Genomic DNA, 27629 nt, shown 5'->3' with positions numbered 1-27629 from the left:
ATCAAGAACTTGACCGTTTTGTTTGTCTCGTCTTATTCCCAAAAGTTCTTTATGTCAATAGTAAAAAAAAAATTTTGACAATAATTTGAAAAGTGATTTACCATTATTTTATTATTAAAAGATGTCACTGTCTTTCATATTTTTTGAGTACACGTGTGAAATAACAAGATTTACCCTCCTTGAAAGAAAAAAAATGTGTTATACTAAAAGGGCCAAAAAGTAAGGTTACAAATTATTAAAATGTGTTTGTTTCTTCAGTCTTAACACTAGACACGTCATACTTATTTCTCAAAAGTCAAAGTGTCTACTTGGTACAACTTTCATATCTAGAACCCCATAAATGATCTCCATAGGGATCTTCTCATATGTTTTCACTAGGTCAACAAAATCCCATGAGAAGATGGTATTGATTGTCAATCTCCCAGCAGAAATCCAAACTGATGTGATTCGCCAGATTCATGTCCTAGTTCGAGAAAAGCCTTTTAACTACCTCACTATGGACACCAAAAAGGGTAGACCTGGCCAAGAATTAATCACTAAAATCTCTTGGGAGTAGTCACTCGGACAACTAGATAAGGTTGGAAATTAAATATTTTTAAGCCTGCATTCTAGGGAAAGACCTTTATCGTCCCAATAGAAAAATCAAGTCCTAACAATGCAACATCCACACTCATTGTTCCAAATGTAGCATATCTGTTCCTTGTTCCAACAGCAGTTAAGTTCCCAATTATTAGCTGAATGTCCCAGGCTATTTTGATAGCCATGATGCTTGCACATTCCTGCCCCAAATAGCTTCCATATAATACGAGGTTAAAGATGTCTCTTCGAGAATAAAAAGGGCCACAGCACTAGACTACCCAACATGCCAAGCATTACCTTGAAATTGCTAGCACCAACCCTCCACTCCTTTAAAAGGTTACCCTCCAAACACGAGTTCTGCAGCTAGAGGCTGCCTCAAGGATTACTCTCTCTGCTCACTTGGTGTCATATATATTCCCAACAACTTTCTCCAAAATGGTTTCTTTCGTCCCTTTAAATACCACAGCTACTTCCTCAACACACTGACTGAATTCATTGCATGAAGTGGTCTTGTGCCAAACTGTGATCTCTTGTAGGACACACTGACTTCTTACAAGATGAAGCTTCATCTTCACATCCACAACATCAAAAAGAAAGCTCCAGTACAAGCTTTTTCTTTTAGTGTTGTCGAGACAGATAGGGGAGATGGACAGGGATGCACATAGCAAAGAATCATCTCACCCACTTAGATTGTAGATTGAAATCATCCAGTGCATACACTATTCTTATCTTCAAATTGCTCCAGTTTCAATATTCCCTAAGGCAGAAATGCATCTCAACTACCACAATTGTATATTTTTCCATCACTTTTCCATTAGTGCTAAAGCACATTGAAGTTTCTTACTGCATACATCTTGGCTTTATTTCAATGACGCTCAATTCGAAACAGGTGCATCTCCAGTATCTCAATTGTTGATGACTTCATTTTTAATGACCACTGTATCAACTTAAAAAAAAAGTGTCGGCATCCGCTACTGCAAGGTCCGGGAGGGGCAAATGTACAAAGCCTTACCCCCGCTTCACGGAGAGGCTGTTTCCATGTTTCGAACCCACAACCTAATGGTTGCAATAATGCAACTTAACCGTTGTGCCAAGGCTCACCCACAAAATAAAATGCTTAACCTGTATCCACTGTTAACTGGAAATAAAATGCTTCACCAAAAATAAAAATCTGTAAATAAAATGTGCCTCAACTCTCATCTAAACTTTAGACCCCCCCCCCTTCCTAATTCTCTTAATTTTTTATCTTTGAATAAGTTCACTTGAGGCCTTAGCAACAAGTAAGAAATAAGCAAAAAACAATATAAAAAGCAATAAATAAAATGTACCATGCATAAACACTAAAATGAAGAACAGTGTATAACCAAACAATTAAATTGAAATTGTTATGAAGGATGAGGTTTTTTACATGAAAAGTTTAATGCATCAACTAACTTAGTTTTATCCAAATCTATGGATTTATAGAAAAAAAGTATGATTAAAAACCATAATTTAAACACAAAGATAAAAGTTTTTTCAGAAAACCTATCTGTTTCTATGAAATCCTCCTTCAATCTCTTATCTCAGCTTGTTGGATGATGCAAAGGATGATTTTGTAACACTCATTGGTTTGTTTTTTAGTGTAGATTAGAAGTCCTAACTCCAAAAGTGTGAAAAGTTAAATAGAAGATTTCAGACTCTCGGTTGAGAGTTTCCCTTCTTTTTTACTTCCAGAATGTGTGTTGTATCGAGCCGAACTCAAAATGGATTTTTTTATTGTTAGTATCGACGGTATCAATGGTATCGGTATGTATTAAGCCGTATTGGCCGATACATATCAATACATATTAAAGCACCCCCACAGAACCCTTCACTGGATGTATCGATGGTATCCATACGTATCGGTCTGTATCATATCGTATCGTATCGCATTGTATCAGCCGATACATTTCGATATCATCTGAGATGGTCCATTTGAAACAAAAAAGATGTATCAGTATGTATCGTATCTGTACGGACCAATACCAAGACGTATTGGCCGACACGATACGATACAGACCAATACTTAAAACCCTATAAATGTTCAATCTAGTAAGACCTTGATTTGTCTTTCAAGTTAGAAGTGCAATACTACATGCTAAACAATATCCCAGTTTTGGGTAATGAATCGTTTTTGGCTCTAACAACATGCAAAGAATATGCGTGTTGCAGTATTCCAGTATGCTGTTTAGCCAAGACAAACGAACTATCTTCTAATGGAATATGTGAACAACTATGGACATCTGATTTAAGATCTCAGTCCATTTGTCCATGTTGTCATGTCCATTTTTGTATCATCCATCGATATATTCCCATCTTATGCATAACTGTTACCATAACAGTTTGCTAACTTTCTTCCCATTGTTGCAACTTTTCATCCTTCTGCCATTCTGCTCCCTCCATTTTGGAAGCAGAACATGCCAGTGCGGCATATGGACTCCTTCCCTTTTTTCTTTTTTTTTTCTTTTTTTTGGGGGGGGAGGGGGAGGGAATGAGGGACCAGCTGATGCATAAGGACTTGTCTGAGACAAAAAAAAAACATAACTTTGGAATCAAGATGGTTGGACATAATATTTCTTCTCATATTTGATCCATAATTCTTGACAATCCAACAGTTCTTGTCAAGGCATAAAGGGGATACTGGAAGGAAATAATGACAACTCCAAATGAGGAACCAGCTGATGCATAAGGACTTGTCAGAGAAAAAAAACATAACCTTGGAATCAAGAAGGTTGGACATAATATTTCTTCTCATATTTGATTCACAATTCTTGAAGATCCAACAATTCTTGTCAACGCATAAAGGGGATACTGGAAGGAAATAATGACAACTCCAAATGCATGTCAGAACTGCCAGTACTAAATTTAGCAACGACGTGAATCAAGAATGCCAAGTAGCCAAGTTTCTTATCACTACTAGTTGTCAAACAGCCAAAGAAAATTTCTGCAGTAGAGAACTTAAGAATGACATAGGTAAGACAAGACAAACACAAATATCAGAGTAAGCATCTAGCGGAGATCATACCAATGCAGCAACATGATTGATGGATGCTACAGGATTAAAAAGGAAGGATTGGAGGAAACATGCTACAGAGGAACCATATGATGTACAACTTATCCATTAAAACTGACATTAACCCATAGGAGTCCCTACAGAATTTGAGTTTGGCCTGAAATCCCCCATCTGCCTCCCAAAAATAAGATGAATGCAAAAAAAAAAAAAAAAAAAAAAAAAGCTTCAGAAATGGTAAAGGGAAAATTCCAATTGTTAATTAACATATCCAAGCTTATAGATTATTTCTCCAAGACATCTTGGCGTTAGTGTTCTGCACAATATTCTCAGGACTTTATACACATTCATATCTAGAACGATATGCTGCTGGAAGCTATTTAAGCAATTAAAACAATTGAAACTTAAAATTCCAGCAGTATGGGTGTCCTCCTCCCCCCCCCCCCCCCCCCCTCTTTTTCTTTTTTAAGCGTAAAGACAGTAATGAGATGACAAACTGTTCCAATTGGCTAATAAACCCATTACCCTGCAAATCATTAAGTTGATAGGAGGATGAAGTTTTTTGAAATTTGCTAATTGTAATATCAGGACCAAAATGTCTCCAAAGAAGCTAATGATTGACTTACCTTAATGTCCATATTGCTGGTGCTTCTAGGTCTATATCATGTAGTTAAGATATTTTTCAATGTAATGAGGCCAGTGACTACATTAATACTTCATATTTCTTCCGAAAAATTGGACAATTATGGGGACCAGCAGCATTCACTCAGGTTCTGGCAAAAAGTGATAGAGAAAACTTTCTAAATGCTTTCTTTAGCCTTGGAAGCGCTTAAATGAAAGTTATATGTGACCACAGCTGCAGTACATACCGATGCCTCACGACAGTGCCCTGTATTCGTAAATATTGTTTAGAAGCTTGACTCTGCTAAAGCTTGAGCAATGAAGCAAAAAGCATCTTCAAAGGAGCAGATAGAGGACAATATTATGGATCAGGTTTGAAAAGAAGTCCAAATCTAGACATCTTGCTTACAGGGTTATGTTGTTTGCTTCAGCCAAGGCCGCAAGCTAATTCCCTAGTGTATGCACCAGCAGAAGAATAGTCCAAAGCATCCATTAAAAGATAATTCGTTTGTCTTGACTGAACAGTAGCAGAATGGCTCAACAATATGCCATTAAAGATAGTTCGTTTGTCTCGACTGAACAGTTGCAGAATGTCTCAACAATATGCCATTAAAAGATAGTTCGTTTGTCTCGACTGAAAGCAAAAAAAGTTATACAGCAAGGGAGATAATGCCTGGATGTAGTTCTCGCATGCCACTGATTTTCCAGCAAATAGGATAATCAAAATTTGGCGTAAATATCTGTTGGAAATGCATTTAGATGAGCTGGATCTTGACCATGCACATGCCTGGTCAATTCCATGGTCCATTACATGCATGGAATGGCAATGAATTGGAGTTTCCTTAGAAATTCCAGTACTATCGCGAGAGCCTCTCTGCCGAAATCCCCTCAGGGAATCAAAACATGTATGCATGAAAATAGATTCTCTGCCCCATACCCAGTAAACATATATTTGCAAAATGTGGGAACCTTTCTGACATGCAATTCAAAGTGAATCTCTGAGAAAGAGAAGAAAATGACACAGCTAAGTGTCATGCTTTTCAAGTATTTAGGGAATTTGTTTCCTCAAATTGAGAAGCTACTGCTTGTTTTTCAGGAATCAGTTCTAGAATAAAATTCTCGTGTGAGGACAAATGAGTTTCCAATCAGAAGAAAAGGAAGGCAATGTCATTGGGAGCTTGGATGTTGGATAATGATATAATTGTGACTGCTGGTAAGTTCCATCCCCTGTGGAAGCACCACAATCTTTCTAGCAGCATTTTGTTTTGTTTCATTTGTTTCTCTCTCCCATTAATCCAAAAAGGGGTTAAAAAAAAAAAAAAACTGAAACCTTCCATAGGGCCCAGAAGAAAAAATTTTAAAACAAAAAGAAAACACAAGCTTTTCATAGGGTCTGTCGCAATGAATTTCCTGGAAAAAAAATCTGGAGAAGCGATAAAAAGAGTTGAATCATTTACCTTCTACCTTAGAGCCTGAGCATATCAAACTTCACACTTTTACAACAGTGTGCAGATGCAGACTGGATGATTATTTTCCGAATTTTTGTAACATCTATTGTTAAGAATGTTAGATTCTTTTCATTTTTTATAAGAATTCCAATATACTCAGAACTGTAGCTGATGCAGCAAATTAATATTTACATGAAAAGTAGTTAATTTTAACTGTTAGCTCAAGAGGTGAATTTTTTTTTAAATTCTTTGAGATGGTAGGACCACTGATAATTTGAACTTATAAATTGAAACTGATAATATGGTCATGTTCATGACCATATTCTTCTTTTATCAAAAGTCCCAATTATACCTTTTTTATCCTTTTCTTGACTTAGGAAGACATATATCACCAACTTCTTATTCAATATTTACAGATATTTTTATCCTACCTATTTTTATGTCTCCATAAAATAAAAAGAGAGTTTTGGTAGAACACCGAAATGTCAGGGATTTGAGCATTGGTTTGATCACCTGCAAGGGAAGAACCAGGATTGACAAGATATCAAATTTCTGTACTTTGAAATTCCAAGAGAATATCATCCTACTCTTAGCCTTTAGAGTTTTCAATAGATAACAATGATTTATTAAAATTCTATTTGTGGTGGATTTTACAATGGATCATTGATTTGGAAGTACAATCAATTGGTTGAAAACATCAAGGAGTAGCTGTAGGAGGTTATACATTCGTAATCTGGCCTTACTTGTAGAGTGTGTTTATGCTGAATTAGTAGTCAAGGACCACAAATCAAAGTCAAACTTATTGAAGAGAGGGAGAAAGGTCTTCACTACCACTGAAAGAAAAAAAGTCCGCAGCTTTTCTATCACTTCAATCGAAACATTATCTAAACAATGTACCGCACGAGCAGTACCATGATCAGTGACTTAGCTGGAATACCCAAAAAATCCACATCTTATCTCATGCCTGAAAAGGTTTTAGTCTTCCACCATGGTAGAAGGAATTTGACGGCTGCAATTGACCATTAATCGGACAACATCTAACCATAGCTGTCATGGCGACTAGGCAACCCAAGGCGTTGGAGGGGCGTGTACAGTATATGACTTTATATAATATAGCACCGATAATTTTATATAATTATGCCTATAAGCAACATAGAAGCCATATCAAGGCAATATGACATAATTATCCCAACTAAATGGGGCAGGTTACATGGATCCTTTCCCTCCAATCAGCTCTTTTCAAGGTCGTACTTGATACAAGGATAAACTATGCATGTCTTTCCTCACTTCTCCTAGGGTAATTTTAGGACTCCCCTAGCTCTTTTAGCTCATTCAATCTAAATCAAATCACTCCTTCGTACTGGAGCATCCCAAGGCCTTCATTGAACATGGCCCTGCCATCTCAAAGGAATTTCAGATGGAATTTCTCGTAGCTTCTCATGTATTGGGCAACTCCCAAATCAGCTCCAATATGGCCATTCCTTACTTTATCTCCTAGTTTTGCCACTCATCCATCTCAACATCCTAATCTCCGCTACACTTAGTTTATCTATATGATGCTTCTTAACTGCCCAACTTTCCGCACTGTACATCATAGTCGGTCGTATGATTGTCCTATAAAATTTTCCTTTAATCTTTAAAGGAATATGTCAATCACACAACACTCCAAACGCACCTCTCCACTTCATCAATCCTATTTTAATTCTCTGTGAGACATCATCCTTTATATCACCATCTTTATTTAGGGTTGAGCCCAAATATCTAAAATACTCGCTTTGCGGTATCTCTATATCACCATTTTGTTATCCGTTATAGTGTAACTAAAGTTACACACCAAACCTCTTGATTCCAAGGTTGATCTCCATAACTCCAACTTAGCGTTAATCCCTTCTTTTGTCTCATCCACCAAAACAATATCATCATCAAAAAGCATACACCAAGGCACCTCATCTTGAATGTCCCTGGTTAAATCATCTATGATAAGCGCAAACAAATGTCTAGAAAAAAAATAGACTCACTTGGTTTATCTATCCATGTGAGTGTTTGTGTGTTTTTAACACACACATGCACTCACAGAGACAAAAAGACCGTATGTGCATGTATGTTTCTCTGTTGGCACACCATAAGTTCCAAACCTATCAACAGTCACCTAGCATCCTGAAATTCTGAAACCTTTGAAAAGAAATATTATCATTCATCACCCAAAATTTTCTGGGTGCCATAGGGCAAGCTGCATAAAGCTTGCTTCCCAAAACCAAGATAAATGGCCACTTTTATGCTTCACAAAGGTTAGCATTCAGGAATTTACTCAAAATATATCAAAGTAATGGGGGAAAAAGGGCAAAGGCATATTAGAAAATCTTATCGCCTAGGTTCATCTCAAGAATGCATTAAAGCTCATTCTGGTAGAGATTACATATTATTCCAATCATCATTTACGTCTTTACTTACGACATTTAAATTTTAAGGTGTCCAACACTCTCAAAATTATCATCATTTTGACAAGAAAAATACATCACAAATCAATCTGACAAGAAAAAATACATCACTCTGAACCGTTTCATATGGTGAACATTCTCCACAAGTTGTCAATTGATAAGCTCCACATATTATTAAAAGAAGAGAGCAAAGAATACTTTTCTGTTTCGTGGACTTCTCTTCAATTCAAACCACGCTTTATTTTTTTTTATTTTTTTTTGGGGGGGAGGGGATAAATAACAACATTTTATTGATAGAACAGCATCACATAGAAATACATGGGATAGAAATACATATAAATGCAGCAACAACAGAGACAACTCTCCATAATAGAGCCAGATCCCAACCCCAAAACAGTGCTACTATGAAGCATAGATAATCCTGAAAATACAGCATCCACTTTTTTTAACTAGCCAAGGATTTGATACATTTCAAAATCAAGAAATCACAAAGAAATAGATCCCCAAAACATATTTGAGGTTACACAAGCCCTTACTTAGCATGCAGCTTGCATGCATCAATTTGTGGACATGGAGTTTGAATTTTCTTCAAATTGGAAGCAGTGAATTTGAATTGAGGTCATCAGCAATTATGACCCACCAACTAAAGTCATTAGCTTTCCTATAGGACCTGAAGTTTTCCATTCTAGCAGCTAGAATTTAATTACAGGCACTTCTTACTGTAAATTTACATATTTTCCCATAAAACTGTCATTGACCAGAAGTTCATTGACTAAACCTTCCATTCATGTCTCTCATGCTTTCTGGGACAAGCTTTGGTCCTAGACAGTCTTCTTTATACTTTGTGCTTTTATCATTGCATACATTTTTCCTTTATCATGTCAATTAACATCTCTCAGATTCAAGAGCTGATATATCCAATCCATTCTATATTTATTCCCCACGGCAATCAATAAGGAACTAGCACAAGAGGTTGAGTAACAAGGATGCAATGCCTTTGCACAAGTCATAGTTATCAAGGCGGGAAGGCGACCATGGTGTTTTAGAGGGGCAAAAATCAAGGCGACGGCAAGGCGACCGCCTAGGCACCCAAGGTGTCTGGAAGCCATGGTGTCGCCTTGGTGACACCTTGATAACTATGGTGCCGTTAAGTCATGGTCAATTAACAAAACAATTAGCAACAGGCTATGGCCCGTTTACATATTAAAAGCATTCTAGCAATTGTTTTCTGTTGACGAAATTCCACAGTAAACATGCATGGTAGGGAAGAACACGTAAAGTGTCAAGCATTGATCAAAGGATTCAGGTTGAAAATTTGTTGCCATGATGAGAAAATAAAGAGGCAAAAGAGGACAGAGAAGAAACAGAAACAGACCAAATGAGGAACCCAAAAAAGCTTCAAATTTTCATACATTTACCAAATTCAGGAAACGAAAAACCATCTTGATAAGTTTTAATCCCTGCAACAAGTCATGGCCAGGCAATCTGCCAAATGTCCCAAAATTTCAGCCAGCAAATTTGGAAATCTAGTTTCCTTCACCTTGAGCCAAACTAAGCAGTGTTAAATCTCAATCCTCAAAACAATTCAAGGTTTCTGAACTCTTCAACAGAATTAGCAATAGAAGCCTTCTCACATATCAAAGGGATTTTATCAAAAGCTCGCTATTACCAAGAATCTGCAGGTAGCATCCCAACAAGGATACTAAATTTGTCAAAGGCTCAAAACCTGCTACAGGACACTATTAACCCATCTACTGATATGGCAGATCTACATTAAGTAACTTGGGCCAATGACATGATCAGCTCAGTTCAACACAAGTACAAAACCAAAGACCACCCAGAATTTCTACCAAGCATAGAAACATCTGGCTCATGAGTAGAAATGATGACTCCTAAAGCACAATATAATCCCACTACTTCTCTAGCTCTTGTTCTGGTATATCTCATCCTCAACAGGACCGGTGTAGCACAGGAAATCTGCCAGCATCCTACAATCTTCCTGCAGGTTTAGATGCCTCCACATCAAGCACAATTCAGAAAAATGTTGAGCCATCACAGGGTATGTCATAATATTAGCTGTGTCCCACAACATCCACCTACCCTCACTGCTTCGCTTTCACGTGCTTCACTTGTACCTCACAAGAAAGTTATTGATTCTCTTATGCAGGTTGTCTCCATCAGTGGATTGCCAGCTGCTAGTTTTCTTTGGATCATTGATTAGATTCTGAGCCTTCAAAATCAGCTCTTGAATCTAATTCTAAGAATCATCTCCTGTCACAGATCAACTCAACCACATGCTCTCAATTAGGTTTGTGCCTGGCCAAATGTTGCTTCTTTAGGCCTTCTTCAAATAGAATTCCTTGCTTCTACTTCATTTTTCTCAAACCTCTGCCCTTTTACATATCATAATACTACAAACTAAGTTAAATTATAACCAAATGGAAGCTCTCTTACTCTTTGTTCTTTAGAAGGAAAAAAAAAATACCAATGTAAATGACTCAAATTGAGCTAATTGTCCACTGTGACAGACTGTATTCAACAGATCACAATAATGAAGATTGTGGCAACAGAAATTTGAAAGAAGGAAGAACCATTTCAATTGGCATTTTTCTCCATGTCTCATTTTGTCCAGATATACACCATGATGTGGAAAATATTTAGCCAAACATTCCCTTCCCCCCCCACCCCCCCAAAATGTAAAATGCAGAGTCCACCACATATGGTCAGCCTAAGAACCATTTTAATGGGCATTTTTCTGTGCGTCCCATTTGAAACAGTGAGGCACCGTAATGTATATCTGGAAAAGATCTAGGCAAAACATTCCCCTCTAACAAGCTCTCCGTCAACAAATCACATAGAGTCTACCAGCAACAAATAACCAGCCCAACGTACAAACATTCCCATATCTTCTGTCTGCAGGAGAACTTTTGCACTATAGGCCCCATCCATCAAGGCCGCATGCCCCTTGTTTACCCCCTTCATGATATTAAGTTCAACAGGGTCTGCCAGCAACACAACTGTCAAACTTGTTTATCATTTAAAAACTTTAGAAATTTAAAATATATACATATATATATGGGAAAAAGAACTCTGTCTGGGAGTGTAGGCTACGCCAGCACTCCCATGAGTCTCTCTTCCCCATCTGAAAAGACATCTCTGCCCCCTTGTTTTGAGGAGAGAGATAGACAAATGGGAGTGCTGGCGTAGGCCACACTCCCAGACAGAAAGGTTGGTTACCACAAGATTGTAACCTTACATTTTTCCCCTTGTCTTTTTCTCAAAAGTTATTTTAATCATGGGTAAAAAAGGTTTTTCAAAATAAGTTGAAAGTGACTGATCATTATCTCACTTTCAAAATCTGTCATTGTCCATGTGAAATGACAAGAGTACCTCTACATTAAATAACTTTTTGGTATAAGACAAGGGGCAAAAAGTAAGGCTACCACTTCTTAGATCACCTACTTGATGAATATATATATATACATCTTGTAAGAACATCAGTTCAGAGACCTATAAGCACCAATATATTGTGAAACTACATTTGCATAGACCATGTAAACTAGTTTATGTGCTAAGTTTCACAGCTTTTCTTTTTCACCCTAGTTTGCTTCACACCCTGAAGCAATATGCACAGTACGTCATAGTTTAATAATTGTCTTGCACAATCTAAATACCATGTCCTTTTTGTTATTTCTTTTTTGGTCTAGGTTGCCAAGACGCTACACCTTTTACATAGAGCCCTTCATTATTGATTGGCAAATCAGCATTGTGGCATTACTTTGCAATATAACTAATCCCTAGAACCCAACCATAAATTACCTAATACTGAGCCTACCCTATACATGCAAGGATAAATGATGACTGTAAAGAAGAATTGCACAATCAACAGAGGGAAAATACAGAAAACAAACAATAAATAAAGATTCCATGTCTAACATATCCTTTATTGTCTTGAAATTTTACTTACATTTGTTTGAGGATGTAACACGTAAAAATTTCTATTTATGATCAGTATTACCAATTAAATTGATGTGCTTATTAAAGCTTTGAATTAAAGCTCTTGTTTTTCTGAATAGATGTGTTTACAAAAATAATTAGCGCTTTCGCTTTCTGGGTAAGCATTATGAGAGAATAACTTTTAACAGCTCATATTGCACAAACTCAGACTATGTTTTTGTGCTTGCTAGTTTTGGCAACGGGAGGCTGCTAGCTTGAGGCAACAATTGCAGAACTTGCAAGAAAATCACAGGTACAATCCCATGCCTTTGAATTTGAATTTTCAGGATTTTATCATGCAAAAGAAGCATACATAAATAGTAGTAGCTCCATACAAGGCATAGCAAGATATTGTTGATCCAGTAATACAATATTTAGAAATAAGAACTCTGCCAGCCTTCATCCCTGGCAGGAACATCTCTGATAACATTCTTCTTTGTGATGATATTGTCAAAGGCTTTGATAGGAAGAATCACTCTCCTTTGTTACTCCTGAAGATCGACATCCACAAAGCTTTTGATTCTCTTAGATGGGACTGCATTGCTCAAGTGTTGACTCAGATGGGGTTTCCTGTACCCTTTGTTCACTGGATTAGCTCTTACATCTCTTCCCCAAAGTTCTCAGTCTTAGTTAATGGCAGTCCGGCAGGGTACTTTGGAGCTGATGTGGGGATTCGGCAAGGATGCCCTCTTTCCCCCTACTTGTTTACTATTGCCATGGAAATCCTCTCTAGGCAGATCCAGCTTTGCACTGACCAGCAGCTCATCTCTCCTATGCCCAAGTGTAAAGGGCTAAAGCTCACCCACCTGGCCTTTGCAGACGACTTGATGATATTCTCCAAGGCTTCGCTTGCCTCCTTAGAGACTATTCTACTTTGTCTCCAGCAATTCAAAGAGCTCTCAGGTTTGCGCATCAACCCATCCAAGTCCCTCATCTTCTTTGCTGGAGTTACTGAGGCTGACAAAGCAACTTTCCTAGCCATCTCTGGTTTCACTGAAGGTCAGTTGCCTGTCAAATACTTGGGGATTCCTTTGATCACTGCTAGACTTTCTGCTCATCACTGCACCCCTTTGTTGGACATGATCCGTAAGAGACTTCAGCTATGGAAAAGCAAGCTTCGTTCGTATGCTGGCAGGCTACCCCTCATTAGATCAGTTCTGGAAGCATCGTATATATATTGGTCGGGTATCTATGGACTCCCTCAATCTACTATCAAGGCCATGGAAGCTCTTATGGCTTCATTCCTTTGGAAGGGCTCTGACTCCTCCAGGTTTCTTCATCCCTTGAGTTGGGCTGCAATGTGCCTTCCCAAGAAGGAAGGAGGTCTAGGCATTCGGTGTATCAAAGAAGTGAACTCAGCTGGTATCTTCAAGCTCCTCTGGAAGATAGCCTCAAAAAAGAAGAGCATTTGGGTCGATTGGATCTACTCGGGCCGCCTTTGCCATGATTCCATTTGGACTGCCTCTGTGGGTTCCGATGCTTCTTGGGTTTGGAAGAAAATCATTGCCAGCTGTCATTTGGCTCTTCGAGTCATTCGCTCTACCATTGGTGATGGTCAATCTACCTACCTCTGGCTTGACAACTGGCACCCTATGGGAATTCTGCTTCATCGGGTTACCCCCAGATCCATCTACTCTCAGGCTTACATAGGCTTTCATTGGTTGCTGATATTTTAGACCACAATGGTCGGGCTCCCCATCTCCGGTCCTATCCTCACTCCTATCCGGAATGACCTCCATCCGGTCACTAGAAGGGTTGCCTCGAAGAGGTGATTGTGTCAATTGGAACTCCAACGACTCTTGCTCCTTCTCTTCCAAGGTCTTGGAATTTTATTCGCCTGAAAGGCCCCTTGGTCCCTTGGCACAGGCTCCTTTGGTTCAAGCATCACATTCCTAGGCATTGCTTTACAGCCTGGAGAGTTTTCAACAATTGTCTCCCTACTCAAGCCTTTCTTCGCAGCCGCCAGATCTCAGTTCCTCGAGCTTGCTGCCTCTGCTAGAACAATGATGAAGACCTGAACCATCTCTTCTTTGATTGTCCTACTGCAGCTGCAATCTGGAAGGGTGTGCTCCTTAAATGTTGGCCTAACCGAAGGCGTATTCTTCCCTTCGCTAGAGAATGGATTTGGATTGATATGACTTTCGCTGGCTCCTCTACTTGTGACACGGTCGGGAAGATGGCTTTCTGTGCTACTCTCAACCATATTTGGATGGAGCGTAATTTGAGAAAATGGACTTCCATCTCTCGGCCTTTCCAAAAGATTTGGGATTCCATTTCCTTTGAAATTAAAGCAAAGCTATCTTTACTTCCCCCCTCTACTTGTAAAGACACCCATAGGAACAGGACCATTGTTCAGTCCTAGGGTCTCTCAAATGTTTCCTTGGTTGCTCCGGCTAATGCTTAGGCTGGCTGGTTGGGCTCTTCCTCTTTAGGGCCTTTTGTAATTTCTTCTCTTCTTCTTTTGGTATTGAAATTCTTATTCACCCAAAAAAGAACTCTGTCAAGTTATATTTGTAAGTATTTTACACACTCCCAGCATTGATTTAAGAATGAATCATTCATAAACAATCTTGTTGGGACCATAAACGATGATGGAGAGGTAGTGACATCTAGATTTATCTACATATTCGTCATGGTGAGGGAGAAAGAGTGAGGAAACTTCAACAGTGATTCAGTCAGAACAATTAGAGTTACAATACTTGCTATTTGTGAACAGCAGAGAGATTGCTTCTTGTAAAAGTAAACAATCCTCTGGACCTAAAGGAGAGGTTTGTGTCTAGAAGAAAACCAATCTCCCCAGCGACATCTCTCCCAACTACATTTGGCACTGTAATGTGAAGGCCTGAGTGGTAGACATTTTATGTCTTCATTGCAGTGGAAAGCAGAAAAGCTACAGCCCGTCTCTAGGTCCCAATGTCACTACCTCTCCATCATCGTTTATGGTCCCAACAAGATTGTTTATGAATGATTCATTCTTAAATCAATGCTGGGAGTGTGTAAAATACTTACAAATATAACTTGACAGAGTTCTTTTTTGGGTGAATAAGAATTTCAATACCAAAAGAAGAAGAGAAGAAATTACAAAAGGCCCTAAAGAGGTTTGTGTCTAGAAGAAAACCAATCTCCCCAGCGACAACGATTAAAGTAGGACAAGATGGAACAGCAAAGAGGGCATTGGTCCCAAAGCAAAGTTTGGAGGAGCAATCTGGTCAAATTAATCACTGGAAATTGTTTTATAATGGTTACCAATAGCTTGAATGCCAGGCCTGAGGTGAACTTTAAGGGACCTAGAGACGAGCTGTAGTTTTTCTGCTTTCCACTGTAATGAAGACATAAAATGTCTACCACTCAGGCCTTCACATTACAGTGCCAAATGTAGTTGGGAGAGATGGGAATGCACTGTTGGCTTAGATTTATAGAAGACAGGAGAAAGTGATTGACTAACATTATCTCCTCCCACTGAACATTGGAGTGGGTAGGTCTTACAAGCTACTAAACAAACTTGTGTGGAGTGAGAAAAGCCAAAGGACAGACTTTTGATTGGCAAATATCAAAATGACCAATTGCCGGCAGTGTGTATTTCCCATACTGTGTGCCAAGTCAACTATTCAATGAGGTTGCAGAAACCCAATTTTATCTCCATGTGATTAAAGGGGAAGGAAGTAGATCCAAATCCATTAGGGTTGGCAGAAGACATGCGATATGGCAATTGCTGGAGGTCTGAGGTGGTGAAGGGCTTGCTGTTGAAATGCTTGCAGTCTACCACAAGGTTATAGGAAAAGTAAGGGCGAATGGAGACAAGGATAACTTGGTGGGTTCACAAATGAAGGGAAAGAAGCACAAGAGGGCCCTTAATGAAGGGGACTTAAGCTATAAGCCAAGTAAATAGTTTAGTTTCGATGCATGATAATTGATTATGAGGGGAATAATGTACGTGTAATAAATAGAACAGGCGGTGAGAATTCGGTATTGAACTTAGAAATCACCAACAGAAAGTTAAAGAATAAGATCCATAAGAAGTTAATGTTTTGGAAGCTGGAACTAAAAATGCATTTAATTGGTGTTGAGGAGGTTATCTTGGAGATCTCTTCAAATAGTGTTCGAATTCCAACCTTATGCCATTTATTGCTCCAGAAAATAATTGGTACTGCATTCAATAAACATAGGTAAATGCCAAACCCATGCATTAATGGAAATATTCCGAAGGCCTTCCTACCTAATCCTGATGCGTAGCGGGTAAGGGGAAGATGCCAATAGAACAGTTTATGAGAGAATGTGTAACTGTATGAGCTATACAAAAATGTGCAGAAAAGATAAAAGTATGGAGGTCTCCATCCCATAGCATTGAATAAAAATAAGCAAAAGAGTAGCCTAATATTGCTAGCCCTACCACAAAGGGCACCTGGTTTTACGCTGTGTGGAGGTATGAGTGGCCAATTTGAACCTGGTAGATAGGGTTCTCCCAGGTTGGCCTCATGTCAAATTCAGTGGTTGAAGTCAATCATATGGTCTACCTTGATGCAACCAGAAAAATCCTACTTCTAAGATAGGAATTTAAGGATTTAGGAGCTGCAAAATAGGCCTAGGTTCTAATATTCAACAAGGAAGATAAGGTTCTGAATCTATAGAAATTTTGCTTGCTGTTCTTCCTAAACCAGCAGCTTGCAACAGGGAGAAAAAACGGAAAGAGAAAACACAAGGAAGAAGTTGTTATTGGAAGAGAGGATGAGATAGAAAATGTAGGAACCAATGGGGGAAAAGGGGAGAGAAATAGGTAGAAAGAAGATATCAATGGAAGAATAGAAGAGAGAGAGAGAGAGAGAGAGAAACATGAGTACCCTTCACACACACACACACTCTTCACTTCAAAAAATCTTTATTCAAATGCAACCCCGTAAGGAAGTTTGATTACATATTTATAGAGTAAAACAAAACAAAAGGCTTTTCTAACTAAGATCTTAGAATCCTAATGTTACTAACAAACTAACTCAAACTCTTCACCATCCAGGCGATGGAGCGCCTTTTCTGTGCTTTCCTCTGGAAAGGAACGGACGCTTCTAGATTCCTTCATCCTGTTAGCTGGAAGTCTATCTGCCTCCCAAAAGCCGAGGGCGGCCTTGGGATCCGGCATATAAAAGACTCCAACATTGCTGGTATTCTCAAGCTTATCTGGAAAATCTCCTCCCATCAGGACTCCATCTGGGTTAACTGGGTCTACTCTTACCTCCTCAAGTCCGATTCCATCTGGACTGTCCCCACCCCTTCGGACGCCTCCTGGATCTGGAGGAAGATTCTTGCCCTCCGCCCCCTTGCCCTCCGTGGTACCTCTTCCTCCATTGTTCGTGGATCTTCCACATTCCTCTAGCTTGACCCTTGGCACCCCCTCGGTATCCCTTTTAGTGTTCTTGGTCCCAAGACAATCTACTCTTCAGGTCTCCCAAAAAATGCCCCTCTTTTCTATCTCATCTCTTCTGGCTCCTAGGTCCCCCCCCTCTCTCAATCCCTCCATTGTCGCTCGGATTTGGGCTGCCCTCCCCCCCCCCCCCATGGTGACAGAATCCTTTGGTTGCCCTCCTCCAATGGCCTCTTCAGTACCCGCGCAGCCTGGAACTTTGTCAGATCCACTGCCCCCATTGTCCCCTGGCACAACCTAATTTGATTCACTACCTGCAGATCCCTTCGTCTTTGCCTTCCCACCCAAGCCTTCCTCATTCACCGTCACATCCCTACTTCACTTGCCTGCTCCCTCTGTTGGAATGGTTTTGAGGACATCCCCCATCTCTTCTTTGACTGCCCTTTTACCTCCATTATTTGGAAAAAAACCCTCTCCTCCATCTGGCACCGCAACAGGAGACCCCTCCACTTTGACAGAGAATGGCTTTGGGTGGCTAAATCCTTCTCAGGGTCTTCGATTTGTGACACCATTGGCAAGTTGGTTTTTAGAGCTGCTATTCACCACATTTGGATGGAGCGTAATCTCAGGAGATGGACTTCCAACTCTCGATCTTTTGATCTGATTTGGAAAGCCATCTCCTTTGATGTCTCTTCCAAGCTCATGTTCATGCTGTCAGGGACTCCCCTAGGAATAGGCATATTGCTGTCTTCTGGGGCCTTGACTTGGCCTCTATTTTTTCTTCCACCTCTGCGTAGGTTGGTTTGTTTCTCCCCCCCCCCTCTTCCTTTGTATATTCTCTTCTTTTTCCGGTCCCCTCCTGGGGTTTGGTAATATATTTTATTCACCCAAAAATAACTCAAACTCTTCACTAAAATAATAGGATCTAGCATTGCCACCATGCTAAGCCCCGCTACACTGAAATTTTATTTTTTGAAAAGACAACTAGTTACTACCCATGTGACCCACTAAAAGACTCCAACAGTCAACTATCGACTTATTAATTCAAACCCACTTAAATTACATATTTTTCCCCAAATAAAATTAAAAGGACAATTCTGCCCCTTGTACAAGAATTAAATCTAACACTTGCAAACTATTCCAATTCATCCAAAGGAATATTTGGATGCTCCCGCATCATTGCACATTGCATTTTCCGCAATTAAAATGCCATGCCTCCATGAATTTTCAAACATTTTTCAAGGTTCTGTTAGGTAAAATGACGAGCTCTGTTTGGCTTGAAATTTAACAGGTGGACAGACGAGGATGGGGACTACTTGGGTAACAAATATGGGTGCAAGTTGAGTTTCCACATAACAGTTATACGCTGCCAATTGTGCTAGGCCCAACACAGCAGCCTTGTGCCACCACCTTTCCATAAAAATTCACCAAAAGAGACAGCTTCAGCTCCATCACATTCGCTTAACGTAGAAGCCCTGAACTTAGGGCTTGATTAGGGAGCCATAGATTAGGATTATTATTTTCCATACTTATTATTTTCCCGTTTTTAGATTAAACCGGTTTAGAATTGGTTGCACCCAATTGGTTCAATTGGTCTAATTTAAGTGAAGTGTTCCTATTGGTTAATAGGTCCTTAAATCCTATTGGCTAGTATGAAATCTTCTTTTAAATTAGTTGTTTTAAGTTAAATGTCTTTTAACTTAAGTTAATAGGGGTAATTAGGTCTTTTCAGGGTTTTAAGTTATTAGTTTTAGTTTTAATTCCTCCCCTTCCACGATTTTTCAAGGAGAAGACTTTAATTTGAATTAGGACTTGGCATAAAGCCATATTATAAATATATTAAATCGTGCAGGCTCCCCCACATTAAAATTTGAATAAAAAAAGTCTATTTTGCTGCTGTCGGCTGTTGCTTCTGCTGTTCCTGCTCCTTTATGAGTGTATCCTTGTGGATTTCAAGGTGGATAGGGTGGGTGGATTCCTGCGACTCCTTGCATCGAGAAGATCGGGAGGTTCCTTCAATTATCAAGTTGCTGCCATTGGATTCCTGCTGTAAGTTTTGAAGCTTAAATTCTGTTTTTCCATTCATCCTCCCTCCCATTCATTCCCCTTTTTATTTTATTTGAATCCCATCAAAACCCTAAGCCTCCATTATCCCATCGATCCCTTTAAACCCTAGATCATCTAGGTTACATTAAACCTTCATCCAGTATCAGAATTCAATCAGATTCAGACCACAGCCCCTTCATACCACTACCTATACTCGACCCCAAGCTGCTGCCTTATTTGTCACTCAAACCCTAAAATCCCCCAACTCCATTAAACCCCAAAAACCCTAAAATTCCAGAATCAGTACTTCCAACCATCAAAAACCTCTCATACTTGAATCGAACCCTTCCCTCCCTACCTGGAAAATTCGACCCTAACCCTAGCCCTAAACTCCCATTCATAAACCTAGTTTTCAACCTAGATTCTAAAACCTAAAACCCCAACCCTAACCCTAAAATTCTGGAATCTGAATTTTGGTTTAAATCTATGTCAAATCTGTTTTAATAGCTTTCCCACAGCCTGCCTATTAAAATCAGATATACATTACCCCATTCCCCCATACCTAACCCTAGGATCTAACCTAAAAACCCTAATTGTGCCCAGCCAAACCAGTAGCCTTATTAGATCTTGTTGCTTGGCCTCTAATAGGATCCTTCTCCTATTTAGAGCTACATTAACTTGGTATCAGAGCCATGGATGAACATGGCAATCCGGTGATGCCACAACCACCCGACCCTATGGCAGCAATGTTAGAGATGTTTCAGAAATTTACTGCTGACCAAAAGACTTTGGTTGAAGATTTTGGAGCTGAACAGAGAGCTATTGCTGAAAGGCTGCAAGTAATTGAGCATAGACAACTTGCACTTAATGGGGACAGCAATGTACCCAGAGAAGAAGACAAGTACCAACTCCATTCAGTGGTACAAAGGCTGCCTGACAGAGATGGGAGCCCCAGAGATGACTACAGGGTTTATAGAGATGGACACATAGGTCATAGGGACAGATTCAGGACTGACCTAGAAGGGTGTGGAGATTATTATAGAGATCGTCGGGACAGACCTAGAGATGCTCGTGAGCCTTCTAGGGAACACAGAGATCACCATCGAGGCTACAGAGACAGAGATAGAGAAGACCGGGACAGAAATAGAGGTCGCCAGCCTACTTTTGAGGAGTATATGAGGTCCTACTTCACTGGAGACTAGGGTACTAATCGGCGCTATATAGGCAACCAAAAGGTGAAGCTTGAGCTGAAAGAATTCGATGGTCACTCTGACCCCCAGGTATTTTATGGCTGGCTTGCTGCAATAGAAGATTATTTCGACTGGTATGACCTGTCTGAAGAGGGGAAAATGAAGTTAGTCCGTGCTAAACTTGTCGGACCAGCACATGAGTGGTGGAGAACTACTGAAAGAGAGATGGACTTTAATGGTACTGCACCCCGCACTTGGGAAGACATGAAATATGACCTGAGTAAGCAATACTTACCAAGGCACTTTAGGTCTCAGCTACAGGATCAATTCAACTCTCTCCGCCAAGGAACCATGGCTATGACTGAGTACATGAAGAAATTCGATGCTCTTTCTTCTCGCACTGGCATTAGGGAGGAGGGCATCCAAATGCTTTCCCGGTTCAGGTTGAGTCTGTCAAGTGAGATCAATAGGACAATTGGGGTGATTGACGTTTTAGACGTTCGAGATTGCTTTGAGAAGGCCTTGAAAGCAAAGGAGCTATATTAACTTCAAGTAAACAGCCGGGTTCTACTTCCAAGCCGACCTACATCAACACTAGCACCTCAAAACAAGGTTCCTCTATAGGCAACACCTCTCGCCCTGCTGTTTCCCCACGTGTGGATGATAAGGGCAAAGCTCCTATAGGCCGAAATGACCCTTTCACTTGTTATTACTGTCAAGACAAGGGGCATATTGCTAGGGACTGCCCACACAAGAAGAAATATGTCAACGTGACTGAAAAGGAAGGAGTTCAAGGTGAAGGTGAAGACCAAGGCGGAATTCATTTCCATGCACTTCCTCCTAATGATGATGACCATGTGGCTTCTTATCTTAAAGACGAAGATAATGACCCTAGAGGTGTTCATGTGATCCTTCAAGAGGCTGCTGCCCAGCCAGAGTTCCAACCTTCTTCATCCGTCAAAGAGCTGCTGTCCGCATATAAGCTTAAACCATCCGCTGAAGATGAACTCAAGAAACTTGATCCTGATTTGGAAGACCATTCTGTGATCTCCAGCCATTCATCAGAGATGAATGCTTTCAAGACGGGGAGAGTTGATGCAGCTCCAAGTAGGAAGAAGAAGAAGAAGAAGCCTTGAACTTAGGGCTTGATTAGGGAGCCATAGATTAGGATTATTATTTTCCATACTTAGTATATTTTCCTGTTTTTAGATTGAACCGGTTTAGAATTGGTTGCACCCAATTGGTTCAATTGGTCTAATTTAAGTGAAGTGTTCCTATTGGTTAATAGGTCCTTAAATCCTATTGGCTAGTATGAAATCTTCTTTTAAATTAGTTGTTTTAAGTTAGATGTCTCTTAACTTAAGTTAATAGGGGTAATTAGGTCTTTTCAAGGTTTTAAGTTATTAGTTTTAGTTTTAATTCCTTCCCTTCCACGATTTTTTAAGGAGAAGACTTTAATTTGTATTAGGACTTGGCATAAAGCCATATTATAAATATATTAAATCGTGCAGGCTCCCCCACATTAAAATTTGAATAAAAAAAGTCTGTTTTGCTGCTGTCGGCTGTTGTTGCTGCTGTTCCTGCTCCTTTGTGAGTGTATCCTTGTGGATTTCAAGGTGGATAGGGTGGGTGGATTCCTGCGACTCCTTGCATCGAGAAGATCGGGAGGTTCCTTCAATTATCAAGCTGCTGCCGGTGGATTCCTACTGTAAGTTTTGAAGCTTAAATTCTGTTTTTCCATTCATCCTCCCTCCCAATCATTCCCCTTTTTATTTTATTTGAAGCCCATCAAAACCCTAAGCCTCCATTATCCCATCGATTCCTTTAAACCCTAGATCATCTAGGTTACATTAAACCTTCATCCAGTATCAGAATTCAATCAGATTCAGACCACAGCCCCTTCATACCACTACCTATACTCGACCCCAAGCTGCTGCCTTATTTGTCTCTCAAACCGTAAAATCCCCCAACTCCATTAAACCCCAAAAACCCTAAAATTCCAGAATCAGTACTTCCAACCATCAAAAACCTCTCATACTTGGATCGAACCCTTCCCTCCCTACCTGGAAAATTCGACCCTAACCCTAGCCCTAAACTCCCATTAATAACCCTAGTTTTCAACCTAGATTCTAAAACCTAAAACCCCTACCCTAACCCTAAAATTCTGGAATCTGAATTTTGGTTTAAATCTGTGTCAAATCTGTTTTAATAGCTTTCCCACAGCCTGCCTATTAAAATCAGATATACATTACCCCATTCCCCCATACCTAACCCTAGGATTTAACCTAAAAACCCTAATTCTGCCCAGCCAAACCAGCAGCCTTATTAGATCCTGTTGCTTGGTCTCTAATAGGATCCTTCTCCTATTTAGAGCTACATTACAAGTATTTCGGACATTTTGGTCAGACCGAAACACCGAACGAAACGAGATTTGAAACCTTGTTTGCAACTTTAGCACACTATATAGGAAGACTGATATGATAGAAAAAGTTGATAGGCAAGGATTAGACAAAAGTTTAAAGACCAAGGGGTAGACCAAAAATTAGTTGGCAAGAAGGGGTGAAAAAAGATATGAACGGGTTTAGGTTGACCACAAACATTGTCTAATATAAAGTAGAATGGTGAAACAGGATCCAGGTGGCCAACACCACATAGTTGGGAAAAGAATTAGTTGGATTTTGTTGAGTTTTGTCCAGCACTCGAATCCAAGCATTAAGGCCTCACTCTACCTCCTCACCCTTTGTTTATCGGATATAGCAATTCCCCACTTTCTATGGTGGATTGATAAAATAGATTTTGAGGAAAAAGACCCAAAGATTGTCTCCCATCCAAAATTTCATGTCATCTCCCACTCTTTGCGTGGGGCCCTTTCCAAAACTTGAAAGCGTACCACAATACTCCAATTCCAGATCAATTAGATTTCTTTTTTTTCTTTTTTTCTTTTTTAAAAAAAGACCATTCCATCTGCCATTTTGCGATCCACAGTAGTGGCTAGAAGGTAATGCTTTGTGGGTACATGGTCATATCAATCAGGACTTATTTATTGGTGCAGAATATTTCATCCAACTCCATAAGCCAGACAACTATTTTTGCGCTTATTACAAACATCTGTGAGTTGCATCAATGATGTGTTGATCATATCTGCAACTTTGAGGTCAAAGGTTCAAGGCATGATGGAGGCAGAGAGGAAGGGGAAAAAATCTGTGACGCAGAACCAAAGAAAAAGGCATATATGGAGTAATTTGGAAGAATAATTTGAAAGCGTAATACTTCTGGCAACATTCAACAGGATCCCTGCAGCCCATCCGTGTTTATCTTCCTTTGGACAGCTTACCAATACAGACTCATTGCTGATCATTCTTTCATTGTCCCATCATACTTGAGATTTGGCACCAATTCTGATATTTCAGCAAATCCTTGTTGCACCTCAGAATTTTGGTGGTTCTTGCAGCACGAATACTAAAGTAATTGACCCGATTGAAAAGCACCTTGAAATATGGTCATCCATCTGTGCTGAGTGGGGAGATAGTTTCTACACTAAAGTGGAAATGAGACCTTTTTTGAATATTCTTTTCCATATCAGATTATGCTCTGTTGATACAACCTTGCTCACTCACGAGGCCCCATGTGTCTTTTTGGGGCTTGGGCCTTCCTGTAATTAAGGAACGGGGCAAAGAGTAAGAGTTGTAGGAGCAAATGCACCTAAATCACAAAGGCCTCGACATTCAAAAGATAAATGAAGAAATTAAAGGTAGATTAGGGCTCAATACTTTTAAGAACACCAAAGAATGCCAATTATTTGCGCATAAATACTTATACTGATTACATACAGCCTACAGGAACAACCTTTCCTGTTGTTTGTGCAATCTCATTGTACTCCTACCATTAATAACACTTTCAACTATAAAATGGTGGGGAAAAAAGGGGTGAATAAAAAAGGTAGTTGGAGGTAGAAGTTGTCTACAATATTGAATATTCCATTATGGTAATTGCAGGCAACTGATGGGAGAAGAGCTGTCTGGTTTGAGTGTCAAAGAGCTTCAGAATCTGGAGAATCAATTGGAGATGAGTCTCCGTGGTGTTCGTATGAAGAAGGTATGAAACTCATAATCTCATGCAATGCCCCACATGTACAGCACATGCATGAAAGTTAACAAGTTTTTTACTTCTACAGGACCAAATGTTAACAGATGAAATACAAGAATTAAACCGAAAGGTCTTTCCGAAAGCAACTGCTAACTCTCCTATCAAAATTTACATGGTCCAATAGCAATTTCTCCTCTGTAGCTAACCATATTGAGTTTATTGCAGGGAAATCTCATACATCAAGAAAATATGGAACTGTATAAGAAGGTAAACCTCATTCGGCAAGAAAACATGGAATTATACAAGAAGGTATTGGTTCCAACTACTCATAATTTCAAATTTCCGTAGGAACCCCTAAAATAATGTGCTTACTAATTGATTCATAGAATTTATTTTCAGCTTAACTCATTGGTAAAGTTCGAGAGTTGAATGAAGTTCAACCTAACCGTAAAATTTTGGGTCTTAGGTTTATGGATCAAGGGATACAAATGGAGCAAACAAAAGTTCCCTTATTCCACATGGATTTAGAATTGGCGAGGACTTGCATGCACCTGTCCATCTCCAACTAAGCCAGCCACAGCAGCAGAACTATGAGACACCAGCAAGAGCTACCAAATTGGGGTAAATTATTCTCTTTACTTATAGTTTGTTTCACAGTAAAAAACATGTAATAAGAAAATTTTCAAGTAAAATCCTATTTTTGTATATTGATTTTACCTGATAATTTTCCTTTTGCATGGTTTTACCTGGAAGCCGATAGAGCTTCAGAGATTTAATACTTTCAAATTCAATTTCCATGTTATTACTAACCCATCACACCTCTACGAAACTTGCTGCAGACTACAACTGCATTAGAGAATGGGCTTACGAACTGTGGACCGACATGACACATAAGTTCCAGTCAGTGAATGCCCACAGTAACTCACATTGAGCTTCTACCAGTCATCCGTGGTAATTCTGCACAAAAGATCCTTAGATTTAGTGTGGGTGGAACCAACTTTAGATTGGTGTGACATGATCAATGTAACCACCTATGTAATGTTTCAAAACAATAAAAAATCAGTGTGTAATGAGAGTTTTCATACTGTCTTGAAATTCATAATTATCTAGTGATACAATGCATATTTCTGCTTTGAAGTAGCATGAGATAAATATAAACCAGTCGATCTCAAAACCTCTTGCTTCAGTATCATCCAACAAACAAGTACAAAAAAAGATGAAATAAACTTAAAAATCATAAGCAAAAAGGATGTTATGTCAATGCAAAAAGGCACTAGAAATAATAATAGATGCAGTATGAAAATTTATTTCAGAGATATGGTTTCAGAATTATAAAGCCAACAAATATATAACAAGAATGATGTCCCTTATTGATAGGTTTAGCAGCAAAGAACTGAATTTACAGAAAAGAAACAACATACTCAGAACTCTATATGTTAAGCACCTTCAACAGAATTTCCTGTAATTGGGTTCATGAAATAGCTTAGTATTTACCTTCTTATCCTGCTTGATCTTTCATTTTACTAAAGAAACCACCAAGTAATCCACTTTACAACCTAAATGCCCATGTAAGTGCCACCATGCAGGAAGAGACCTATTAACATGTAAGCAGTCCATCTAGCATGAACAGATGTTGAAAAAGTTGTGAAATGAAACTAAAACTAGTTGAAATGAAAAAAAAAAGTTTTGTGAAAAGGAAAAAAAAAATCTTCCACATGCAATTTCTAAAGACTTTCTCTTTTTTCGATACTAATTGCACATTCTAAAGATCATTAATATAACACAATATCTAATCATGGTACTTATTTATTCTAAGGTGGTCAGAACATTCCATATCCTTGCAATAAATTATTATAAGAATTCATGACCTGAATATGATGAAAACTAACAAGGCTCAACCAGCAAACAGCCTTACAAGGGGCAAAAATAATAAATAAAGGGAAAGTCACCCACTTTAGGTCAAAAATATGAAGCGGCCTTATCAGGAGGATAAAACATTAAAAACCAAGGGATATTAAACTAAAATTGTCCAGTTCCTAAATGTATTCAACACTTTTTTCTGTTTACAAGTACAAAACCATGGCTTCAGATATAGGATCTCATAATTCATGGACCAAAAGACAGAAAACATATGGCGTCATATCAGGAAATCAGAAGACTTGTTGACAGTCAAAATGGGTTCACAAAACTGGCAGACTCTTCAGCATTGATCTTACCAGAAAACAATACTGCAAAAACAAGGAGGCAAACTAAACAAATACTTATCTCAAAAGCAACTGATAAAATGCTACAGTGAGAGGAACATACCATATATAGAGCAGAAAAAAACACTACTATATTAATCGCAAAAGCAAGAACCCATATATCAGAAGGGGTGTGAACAGGCATTCAGAAGGCTAATCCTAGGACACCAAATCTAATCCTCTAAAATTCTGAAGGAAACTGCATAGGGTATTTAAGTACTCGTGTCAGAGAAAACGTTCATCTCCTGTGTGGGGTGCAGCAAGACAAGCCAGGAACAGGCAATGACAGTAAATAACGTTGAAAACTATAGGTTACTATGTTGCAAGTACTCATAATAGAGCACAGCAGCAAAGAAAAATTGACTTACTTTTTGTAGTTAGTTTGTGGGAACTAAGACTATTTTATTTTATAAATGACTTGAAATTCACTAGGCATGCAGAGAACTAATCATCTAATACTTCTAATTCTATTGGTTGGAAAATGTTTTAGGAAAACTGAGTTTTGGTCATGTCCTCATGAATTTATTACATTGGGGGGGGGGGGGGGGGGGGCGCTGGTTGTCAAAGAACGAATTCTTTCATTTCTTTGTCTTATGTCTTC

At 39.2% G+C, this 27629-nt stretch overlaps 1 protein-coding gene and 1 long non-coding RNA gene across 3 annotated transcripts in view; one reads left to right on the top strand and one right to left on the bottom strand.

Moving 5' to 3' along the window:
• The window catches only part of LOC122660005 (MADS-box transcription factor 23-like), a 37259-nt gene extending 11389 nt beyond the window's left edge, over positions 1–25870 (top strand). For both annotated transcript variants that reach the window (XM_043855180.1, XM_043855179.1), the window contains exons 3-8: positions 12302–12363; positions 24695–24794; positions 24874–24915; positions 25011–25094; positions 25252–25406; positions 25625–25870. In XM_043855180.1, coding sequence (XP_043711115.1) covers positions 12302–12363; positions 24695–24794; positions 24874–24915; positions 25011–25094; positions 25252–25406; positions 25625–25640 — 459 coding nt within the window. In that variant the 3' untranslated portion in view covers positions 25641–25870. The remainder of the gene's footprint in view (positions 1–12301; positions 12364–24694; positions 24795–24873; positions 24916–25010; positions 25095–25251; positions 25407–25624) is intronic.
• LOC122660007 overlaps positions 9829–27629 on the bottom strand; it is a 37006-nt gene continuing 19205 nt past the window's right edge. Inside the window, exons 2-3 of the long non-coding RNA XR_006332596.1 lie at positions 26280–26379; positions 9829–10507 (exon numbers count right to left, since the gene is read on the bottom strand). This is a non-coding gene — a long non-coding RNA (uncharacterized LOC122660007). The remainder of the gene's footprint in view (positions 10508–26279; positions 26380–27629) is intronic.

This window comes from Telopea speciosissima, chromosome 4, assembly GCF_018873765.1.
Source record: "Telopea speciosissima isolate NSW1024214 ecotype Mountain lineage chromosome 4, Tspe_v1, whole genome shotgun sequence".
In the NCBI taxonomy this organism is placed as follows: Eukaryota; Viridiplantae; Streptophyta; class Magnoliopsida; order Proteales; family Proteaceae; genus Telopea; species Telopea speciosissima.
Note: the sequence above shows the minus strand (reverse complement) of the source record. Positions and strands in the feature narration are given on the sequence as shown.